The 11,327-nt window shown below is 58.7% G+C and overlaps 1 protein-coding gene across 5 annotated transcripts in view; it reads left to right on the forward strand.

Moving 5' to 3' along the window:
* SCARA3 (scavenger receptor class A member 3) overlaps nucleotides 1–11,060 on the forward strand; it is a 38,219-nt gene extending 27,159 nt beyond the window's left edge. For all 5 annotated transcript variants that reach the window (XM_074946749.1, XM_074946751.1, XM_074946752.1 and 2 more), the window contains 2 exons: nucleotides 81–1,124; nucleotides 8,032–11,060. In XM_074946749.1, the coding sequence (XP_074802850.1) occupies nucleotides 81–1,124; nucleotides 8,032–8,462 (1,475 nt within the window). In that variant the 3' untranslated portion in view covers nucleotides 8,463–11,060. The remainder of the gene's footprint in view (nucleotides 1–80; nucleotides 1,125–8,031) is intronic.
* Nucleotides 11,061–11,327: the final 267 nt, after the last annotated feature.

Raw genomic sequence — 11,327 nt, forward strand, 5'->3', positions numbered from 1 at the left:
GGGATGTGTCCATTCTCCACAGCTGACTTGTGTGTCGTTGCTTGGCGCACAGCATGAAGAGCTCTGTATCTCTCGTTCAGATCAGAAATCCTCGGGGAACTGCTCCTTTTGCCATGACACAAGGCAGCTGGGGCAGGAGATAAGCAAGTTGCAGGAAGAGCTGGAGGAGATTCAGAAGATGCTCTTGGTCCAGGAGATCCTGCTGGACCGGACCTCGCAGAGTTACCAGCAGCTCTCATCCACCAGCAGCAAGATCACCAGTGAGATGGACGGCTGCTCATTCTCCATCCGGCAGGTCAACCAGACCTTGGGGCATTTCCTAGCCCAGGTGAGAGGCTGGCAGGCGGCCACCTCGGCGCTGGATGACTCCCTGAAGGGGCTGCTGCAGGAGCGGTACGACGTCAAGGCGGTGGTGGAGCAGATGAACTTCACGGTGGGGCAGACCTCGGAGTGGATCCGCGCCATCCAGCGGAAGACGGACGAGGAGACGCTGACACTGCAGAAGGTCGTGACCGAGTGGCAGAACTACACCCGGCTCTTCGGGAGCTTGAGGGCCACCTCCTCCAAGACCAGCGAGCTGGTCAAGAGCATCCAGGCCAGCATGAGCTTGGCCTCGCAGAGGATCAGCCAGAACTCAGAAGGCATGCATGACCTGGTGTTACAGGTGATGGGGCTCCAGCTGCAGCTGGATAATATCTCCTCCTTCCTGGACGACCACGAGGAGAACATGCACGACCTGCAGTACCACACCAGGTACACGCAGAACCGGACGGCGGAGCAGTTCGAGACCCTGGAGGGGCGCATGACCTCCCACGAGATCGAGATCAGCACCATCTTCACCAACATCAACGCCACAGACAGCCACGTGCACAGCATGCTCAAGTACCTGGACGACGTGCGGCTCTCCTGCACCTTGGGCTTCCACGCCCACGCCGAGGAGCTGTATTACCTGAACAAGTCCGTCAGCCTGATGCTGGGCACCACGGACCTGCTGAGGGAGCGGTTCAGCCTCCTCAGCGCCCGGCTGGACTTCGACATCCGCAACCTGTCCATGGTCATGGAGGAAATGAAAGTGGTGGACGTCAGGCACGGGGAGATCCTGCGCAACGTCACCATCTTACGAGGCGAGTTGCACGTGGGTACATCTTGTCCGGGGCTCGGACCCGGGACTGCCAGCGGTGAAGGACCAGGCCCCTGGGGTGGAAGAAGGAGCAAGCTCATAAAGCTCTTCTGTGGTGGTGACCCACGCGAGTGTGTGTGCGTTCACCAGGGAGCCCAGAGGGGAAACTGAGGCAGCAGACAGGTGACCCAAATGGGGGAGCTAGCTCTTGTTATGTGTCTGAATGGGAGGATTTTGGTTGCAGACAGGGGCTTTTGGAGGTATCTTGGGCCACTGGTTCTACCACAAAAATCTCAGGGCCGTGATTTCAGAAGTGATGAGTGATCTTTGGTGCTTGACAGGAGACACTTGAAGGGGCCTGGTTTTCAGTGGTGGGGAGGGGGCTCAGCGCTTGCAGGCCCCTTTATGGTGTCTCCAGCCGGGCTCCCCGAAGCCCTAGCCGCTGTGACGTGCTCGGCCCCGGGCAGCTGGGGTAACCACTGCTGCTGCTGTGGGTGCCACCCCTAGGGAAGCGTGGCACCCACAGCACAGAGGGAAACCACGGCCTGCGGCGCCCTGGTGAAAACAGGGCTGGAGTCCACACGTCACAAACACACACACATCGCAATGCACCTCCCCCACCCCTCCACGCCTCAGCAATAGACAGTCACCCCCACACCGTAACACACACATCGCAATGCACCTCCCCCACCCCTCCACGCCTCAGCAATAGACACTCACCCCCACACCGTAACACACACATCACAATGCACCTCCCCCACCCCTCCACGCCTCAGCAATAGACACTCACCCCCACACCGTAACACACACATCGCAATGCACCTCCCCCACCCCTCCACGCCTCAGCAATAGACAGTCACCCCCACACCGTAACACACACATCACAATGCACCTCCCCCACCCCTCCACGCCTCACCAATAGACACTCACCCCCACACCGTAACACACACATCACAATGCACCTCCCCCACCCCTCCACGCCTCACCAATAGACACTCACCCCCACACCGTAACACACACATCACAATGCACCTCCCCCACCCCTCCACGCCTCAGCAATAGACACTCACCCCCACACCGTAACACACACATCACAATGCACCTCCCCCACCCCTCCACGCCTCACCAATAGACACTCACCCCCACACCGTAACACACACATCACAATGCACCTCCCCCACCCCTCCACGCCTCAGCAATAGACACTCACCCCCACACCGTAACACACACATCGCAATGCACCTCCCCCACCCCTCCACGCCTCAGCAATAGACACTCACCCCCACACCGTAACACACACATCGCAATGCACCTCCCCCACCCCTCCACGCCTCAGCAATAGACACCCCCACACCGTAACACACACATCGCAATGCACCTCCCCCACCCCTCCACGCCTCAGCAATAGACACTCACCCCCACACCGTAACACACACATCGCAATGCACCTCCCCCACCCCTCCACGCCTCAGCAATAGACACTCACCCCCACACCGTAACACACACATCGCAATGCACCTCCCCCACCCCTCCACTCCTCACCAATAGACACTCACCCCCACACCGTAACACACACATCACAATGCACCTCCCCCACCCCTCCACGCCTCAGCAATAGACACTCACCCCCACACCGTAACACACACATCGCAATGCACCTCCCCCACCCCTCCACGCCTCACCAATAGACACTCACCCCCACACCGTAACACACACATCGCAATGCACCTCCCACACCCCTCCACTCCTCACCAATAGACACTCACCCCCACACCATAACACACACATCACAATGCACCTCCCACACCCCTCCACTCCTCACCAATAGACACTCACCCCCACACCGTAACACACACATCACAATGCACCTCCCCCACCCCTCCACGCCTCACCAATAGACACTCACCCCCACACCGTAACACACACATCACAATGCACCTCCCACACCCCTCCACTCCTCACCAATAGACACTCACCCCCACACCGTAACACACACATCACAATGCACCTCCCACACCCCTCCACGCCTCAGCAATAGACACACACCCCCACACCGTAACACACACATCGCAATGCACCTCCCCCACCCCTCCACGCCTCAGCAATAGACACCCCCACACCGTAACACACACATCGCAATGCACCTCCCCCACCCCTCCACGCCTCAGCAATAGACACTCACCCCCACACCGTAACACACACATCGCAATGCACCTCCCCCACCCCTCCACGCCTCAGCAATAGACACTCACCCCCACACCGTAACACACACATCGCAATGCACCTCCCCCACCCCTCCACACCTCAGCAATAGACACTCACCCCCACACCGTAACACACACATCGCAATGCACCTCCCCCACCCCTCCACGCCTCAGCAATAGACACTCACCCCCACACCGTAACACACACATCACAATGCACCTCCCCCACCCCTCCACGCCTCACCAATAGACACTCACCCCCACACCGTAACACACACATCGCAATGCACCTCCCCCACCCCTCCACGCCTCAGCAATAGACACTCACCCCCACACCGTAACACACACATCGCAATGCACCTCCCCCACCCCTCCACGCCTCAGCAATAGACACTCACCCCCACACCGTAACACACACATCACAATGCACCTCCCACACCCCTCCACGCCTCACCAATAGACACTCACCCCCACACCGTAACACACACATCGCAATGCACCTCCCCCACCCCTCCACTCCTCACCAATAGACACTCACCCCCACACCGTAACACACACATCACAATGCACCTCCCCCACCCCTCCACGCCTCACCAATAGACACTCACCCCCACACCGTAACACACACATTGCAATGCACCTCCCACACCCCTTCACTCCTCACCAATAGACACTCACCCCCACACTGTAACACACACATCACAATGCACCTCCCACACCCCTCCACGCCTCACCAATAGACACTCACCCCCACACCGTAACACACACATCACAATGCACCTCCCCCACCCCTCCACGCCTCAGCAATAGACACCCCCACACCGTAACACACACATCGCAATGCACCTCCCACACCCCTCCACTCCTCACCAATAGACACTCACCCCCACACCGTAACACACACATCACAATGCACCTCCCACACCCCTCCACTCCTCACCAATAGACACTCACCCACACACTGTAACACACACACACACACATCACAACGTATCCCCACATCCAACCCTCTCTCCCCTCTACACCCATATACACTCACCTACCCACCATAATACACACATACCTCATCACAGTGCATCCCCCCACACCTCCAACCCCCTCTCCCTGCACACCCATATACAAACAGCCACATACCATAACACACACACATCACAACGCATCCCCACACCCAACCCCCTCTCCCCTTCATACCTATATACACTCACCCACACGCTGTAACACACACATCGCAATGCACCTCCAACCAACACCCTCTCCCCTCTACACCCATATACACTCACCTACATACCATAACGCACACACATCACAATACATCCCCACACCCTACCCACTCTCCTCTCCACATCCACATCCACTCACCCACACACTGTAACACACACATCACAACACATCCCCCTACACCCAACATCCTCTCCCCTCTACACCCATATATACTCACCCATACACCATAACACCCCCCATCACAACGCATCCCCCACACCTAACCCCCTCTCCCCTCCAAACCCACATACACTCATCCACACACTGTAACACACACACACAGATCACTACGTATCCCCCCCCACAATTCTCCTGTCCTCCCACACCCCCACACATAACATACCCACACACATCACAACGCATCCCCCCACACCCGACCCCTTCTCCGTTCCACACACACATACACTTATCCACACACTGTAACACACACATCACAACACACCCCTACACATACACTGAACCCCCTTCTCTCCACACCCACATGCACCCATCCGCACTCATACATCATCACACACCCACGACACCCCTCCACACCCACATACATCCACCCATACATCACAACACACACACACAACACCCTCCTCCTCCCACACCCACATACACTCATCCACACACTGTAACACACACACACACACACATCACAACACACCCAACACCCTCTTCCTCCCCCACCCTCATACACAGGCTGTGTATTCAATGGGCCACTTGTTTCTCCCTCCGCACGACAGGGGGTCGCTGCTGGGCGCGGCTGGGGTGCGCCAGCAGGGGGCAGCGTGGGGGTGGCTTGCGTGGACTCTGACCCCCTGTTCTGTGGCTAGCCAGGGGCCCTCGCTCCCAGTGCAGCTGCTGGAAATGCCCCGAGGACAGCACTGCCAAGTGTGCTGACGTACCCCCAGAAAGTCCTGGGGTCTGGGGTCCCCGGGTCATGCAGGAGGCTGGTGGACCTCCCCAAACTCCCTCCCCTCGCCGTCCCACTAAGTGGGTCTCTTCGGCCTTCCTCCAGCCCTGCTCTTGGCCATTGGCTCTGGGCCGCTGATGCTGTCTTGCCTGCCCTCCGGGCTGTCTCTGGAGGGGAGAAGGATTGTCCTTGATTCTGGGATGTGCAGAGCGCGGGCTGGGCTGGCTGCGTGCCCGGCTCCGCAAGGACACCACGAGACACGGCCGCAGGGCTCTCCCTCGGCCGTGGCCCACCCAGCCCTGCCAGACTTGGAGGCATTCATGGACCGACCTCAGCTGCATCCTTACTGGGTTGCCCGCTCCTCTGCTGTCATTAACGGGCTCCTGCTGTTCACCCGGCTTCCTCTCTCTTCCCATCCCCAGTTTTATCATGCCCCACACGGTCACTCGAATGGCCCTGTCTCCGGCAAGGGGGCCAGGCCTGGGACCTTCCCCATCCACCGGCAGCTCATCTGTTAGCAAACCACCTATGTCTAGCCGGTCATTTGTGTTGTAGGGCGCTCGTTTGTCAATGACCCTGCTCAGTCTCCTCCCTCCCCCCGATCAGGGCTGGCTCCTTTAATTAAGATAATTCGCCCTGGCCAGCAGCTGGCTTCCCTGTTATTACCCTCCCCGCGAGTGCCCCCTAGTGCCCCAAAGCGTGTGTTGCAGCCCCTCACTCCCCGTATTAAGTCAGCACTGGACCATCTCAGCCAAGCCTCTGTCCCGTCCTTCCCCCGGGGTCTGATTGAGCGATGTCTCCTGGGTTTTCTAACGACTGCAGAATTGATCAAGTGAGGGTGAGCTTAGCAGCGTCACGGGCTGCTGGAGTGACGGGCTTGTCGAGCGTGCGTTGGCTTCGTCCCTCCCGTAGCTGCCCTGCTTGCAGGATAATAGCCTATTACTGCTGCCTCCCAGGGGAGCTACCCCGTCACCTCAGGCAGCAGCAGCTCTGAATTCTGAAGCCAGGGCCCATTTCAGGTCTGCTGTGTCTTGCTCTGTGATGAGGGGGGTCTGACCCACACAGGGGTGCTATAAATAACACTATCATCTATATCCAACCCCCGCCCAAGCAGCTACAGAGCCCCCCCTCCCCATGTCCTGCCCCCCCCCCCAGCACCACCACTGGACAAGTGCCTAGGCCCAGTTTCCACCTCAAACCCTTCCCCAGCCTAGTCACTATTCCCCCAGCTGCGCAGGCAGACTTCCAAACCCCGCCTTCCAGCTGTCGCATGTTCCCCCCCACCCCGGCCCCAGCTCTCTTGCCTCCCCCTGCTGCCGAGCCAGCCCCCACTCTCCTATTGAGCGCTGAGCCTGGGTGCCTTTTGGAAAGCGCTTTGGGAACCTGCTGGGTGAAAGCCAGGGCATAGGAATTACTTTAGCGACCACTGAAATGCAGCCACCTCTGGGATGGAGCACAGCAGCTGGTTGGCAACACACTGCAGCCAGGGCAAGAGAAAGCTGCAGGAGGGAGTATAGAAAGGGAGATCATTGCCCATGCTGGAATTTGGCCAGGATGGCCAGGGTGCTCCAGCACCAGGGAACATCCTATTGACATCCCATATTAGCTAACCCCCCTCTAGCAGCATGTTGCAGTCCAGAGACAGAGCACGCATCTAGTGCTTAGAGGTGAAGGGGGAGCAGGGGTTAATCCCAGCTTCCCAGAGAGCGGCCCCGGCACAAACACACCCAGCTCTCCTGGCTGCCATTCTTGTTGCTGTTGTCCTGTTACGGAAAAAGGGAGCAATGCAAAACAAGCTGTGGACCTGGCAGGGCCGGGCAGTAGGTGCAGTTCCTCCCACAAAGCCCCTAGCCTCAGACAGTGCCTCGCTGTGTGTCCGTCTGCTGGCAGGGCCGCTTGAGTCAACACATGACGGCATCTCTAATGGGCAGGGAGGGTAAACAGGAGGAGCTGGCAGGGGATGGGCACCTGGCGCCTTCCCTTGGCTCCTGCTGGTGGACTTCTCCATGTGGTCCCCAAGGGATGCCAGTCAATTCCACAACAGTCTCCCCCAGCTGGAGATCGGACAATTACTCAGAGACCAGCCGTTTCCTGGGAGCTGGACGATTAACCCCAACGATTCTGGCAGAGGGTCAACCCGCTCTCCAAACCCTGGGGCGGGGAGCAGGGGCAGGAAAGATGCTTCCCTCCCTGGGTGCGTTGGCTAGGCTCCCTCCCTTCTGTGACATTGAGCAGGGTTAGGATGGGGTAGGCATCTCCCATGTGATTTGTGCCCATGGACTTTGGTCCTTCGTTGCCTTAATGTGTCACCTGCCTGGGGTAGGGCGGGGGGTCTCCAGCTGCAGAGCTCAGTGCTATCCAGTGGCATGCCCCTTGCGGGGCAGGAGGACCACTCAGGCTCCCATTGCCAGGACACTGTAACCAAGGTAACACTGGTTAACAATGCTCTGCCCTCCCCACCTGTTCCTTTCATGTTGCCTGGTTACTGTAACCCAGGTAACACTGGTTAACGATGCTCTGCACTCACCACTTGATCCTTTCCCCCGCAGGTGTGCCTGGCCTCCCTGGACCCAGAGGACTCAAAGGCGACATGGGAGTGAAGGGGCCTGCAGGAAGAAAGGGGGAGAAGGGCGATGCCGGGGGCCTGGGCTCTCCTGGCCCACAGGGCTCCAGAGGACCTCCAGGCATCCCAGGCCCTCAAGGCGAGAGGGGACCTATTGGCGTGAAAGGCTTGCCGGGCTTTAAAGGTGCTAAGGGCAGCTTTGGGCAAGCTGGCCTCAAAGGACAGATGGGCCTGAAAGGCGACATAGGCCCTCAGGGGCCGGAGGGAGCTCCAGGGCCAGTGGGTCCAGCAGGGCCACAAGGGAAACCAGGGATCCCAGGGAAGCCAGGGTCACCAGGCCAGCTTGGGCCACCGGGTCTGAAGGGAGACCCCGGTGTGCGTGGGCCCCCAGGCTTACAGGGGCCGCCGGGTGTCTAAGCCAGCCCCACCCGCAGCCCTGCCCTACGGGATGCTGGCCCAGCTGGGACGGGGAGGGGAGGTCTCTGCAGTGCTGAGTAAATGTGCCAGCTGGCCAGAGGCGCATCCCAAGGTCTGTCACCAGCATTCCCCTGGCCCTGCAGGAGATTCAGCCGGCGATCCCAGCAGGGAGCCCGACCCCCCCGCATCCCTCCCGGGACGTCCTGCCTGAGCAGAGCGGCTGGGATCCCCGCTCACTGTTAGGACCTGGATCCATGCTGACCTGCACAGCGCCTCCAGCAGCCAGCACCCCTTGTTCGTTCACACGCCCTCAGAGACAGCCGAGGGCAGCACGGCCCCCCCTGGATGGGAAACCAGCGCTGTCCATGTCCTGCCCTTCCCTTTCCAAGACACTGCTTGCACCTGTTTGACCCAGACACGCGGGGATGTTTGAAAGGCAAAGAGCTAAATCGCCGTGTGTCAATGGGAGTGCGTGTGTGTGTGAGAGAGACTCTGGCTTCGGGACTCTGCTAGGCCTTGCCAAGAATGCACTGGGCTTTGCCCTGCTGCTGGGATCTGGGGAGCTGGGCCCCAGCAGGTTTCCCATGTCTCCCTTTCGCTGGCAGAGCCTGGGCCTTTTGCTGCCTGGCACAGATGGACGTGCCTCCAGTCGCATCATTGCCTTGGTTTCCATCATCCACTTCTTTCCCTGCAGCCTCTGCTCCAGACCTCGCTCACTGCAAGTGGGTCTGGGCACCGCGCTCTCATGCCACAGCTGGTCGGGGCCATCCCTGAGCATCCCACAGTTCTGTATTCGGACATTTCGATTCTCCCTCCTGACCCGCATGGCAGCCAGCTGGGCTTGGTCCAGGTGGCCTCAGCTGTCGGTACCCGTTCAGCTCCTGGTAGGCAGAGGCCCACGGCACCATCACCCGCCATCTCGGATGGCATCCTCCCTGGCTGCTTGCGATAGAGGGGCCAAGGATCGAATGATCCCTGGAATCCCTGCTCCCCATGAAAAGGGTTCCCTCTAAGTCAGGATCGAGGGATTTGGGGAGCAGACACTGTGCCCTAGGCAGCCAAGCCAGCAGGCTCCAAATTCCCGTGTAAAACCTCCAGCCTCTTTGCATCGAGAGCCCCTAAAAAGGATGCTGACAAACTGCAGAGGGGTCAGAGAGGAGCCATGACTGATGAAAGGGTCAGAGAACGTATGCTATGGTGACAGGCTCAAGGAGCTCAATCTATTTAGCTTCACAAAGAGCCGGGTGGGGGTGACTTGATTACAGTCTACAAGTATCTAATCGTGGGCTCTTGAGTCTAGGTGAGAAAGGTCCAACACTACACAATGGCTTGGAGTTGAAGCTAGACAAATTCAGACTGGAAATAAGGTGTGCAATTTACAAAGTGGGGGGTACTTAACCATTAGAGCAACTTACCACGGGCCATGCTCGATTTGTCATCAGTCCCATTTTTAAATCACGACTGGACTTTTGTCTCAAAGCTTCTGCTCTAGGAATTATTCTGGGGCGGGTCTCTGGCCTGTGTCATGCAGGGGGGGTCAGACTAAACGATCACAGTGGGCCCTTCTGGCCTTGGGATCCATGAAAAGCTCATTTGACAGCTACCGAGGCCCTGGTGACCTGCCGAAAGCCACTTGCTGAGCCAGGGGTAGGGCTGGCATTAGACCCAAAGCCCCTGACTCCCTGGCCGGTGGCTGATCAAGAGGAGCACCGCTACCTCCGTGGCTGGTCTGCACAGCTCGGAATCATGTTTAGATCGCCCCGTGCTCATGGCAGAAGCTGGGTGGGAGTCAATGAGAGGCTAGGAAGGGGTCACACAGCGAGTCAGCCGGACAGCTGGGAACTGAACCCCGGTCTCCGGATTCCGGCTGCGGGACGCGGCAGTCCCTGGCAGAGAGCTGCAGGAGCCGGTGCCCGCGGCGGGAGCCAGAAGACCAGGGTTTCACAGGAATTGGCAGACTGGCTCAGCCCCGCGGCCCAGCTAGCCCAGCATCCTGTCTCCGGCAGCAGTTAGCATCAGATGTTTCAGAGGACGGTCTGAGACCCCCCCCGCCAGTTGCTGATGAGGGAGAACCTGCCCCTGACAAAGAGCTAATCCTGATTTCTAATGGTTAGTTATAAGTCTGGATATTCCTGTTACCCACAGACATGCCCAAGTCCCCTTTGACTCATGCTAAGTTGTTGGCCTCAATGGCCTCCAGTGTCAGTGAGTTCCACAGACTAACTGTGCCTTCTGTGAAAAAAATATTTCCTTTTATCACCTTCTGAATCTGCCCCCTTCTAATTTTCTTTGCACGTCCCCCTCAGTTTCCTCATCTGTGAAATGGGAACAACCAGACTCACCCCAGCCCCCAGCTTCAAGAGGTGTGGCTGGAGAGCGCTGCTTGTTACAGCCATTCAGGCCTGTTTGCAGCGTGGGGTTAGATAGAGATGGAGGGAGATCTGCCGCTGGCCCAGCTCAGTCCCCGTCTGTTCCTATTCAGCAATCCATCACCATGGGGTCAATGTCTGTTGGAGCATGGGGGAACCAGCCATGCGGGGGACTTTACACAGCTGCAGCGGCTGGGAAGTACAGGGGAGAGCAGGAAGCTAGTGGTGGGGAAGGAAGGGGAGGCCTAGAGAAGTGGCAAAAGGCTGGGGAGAGGCACTACGTGGCTTTTGGGGAGCACCCAGGGCGGTGGGGGAGGCTGAGCTGTGGGACCGGGGTCATGAGCCAAATGGAAGAGGAAGTGTTTGGTGGGAGACAGCGCTGGGGAGCAGTCTGGATGGGGGGCCTAGACGTGAAGCAGGCTGGGGGAGGTCTCGGGCTGTCTGGGGAACTGGGAGGGATTGGGAAGAGGAGCAGTGAAGAGGCTAGGGAGACCCT

This window comes from Natator depressus, chromosome 3 (genome assembly GCF_965152275.1).
Source record: "Natator depressus isolate rNatDep1 chromosome 3, rNatDep2.hap1, whole genome shotgun sequence".
In the NCBI taxonomy this organism is placed as follows: Eukaryota; Metazoa; Chordata; order Testudines; family Cheloniidae; genus Natator; species Natator depressus.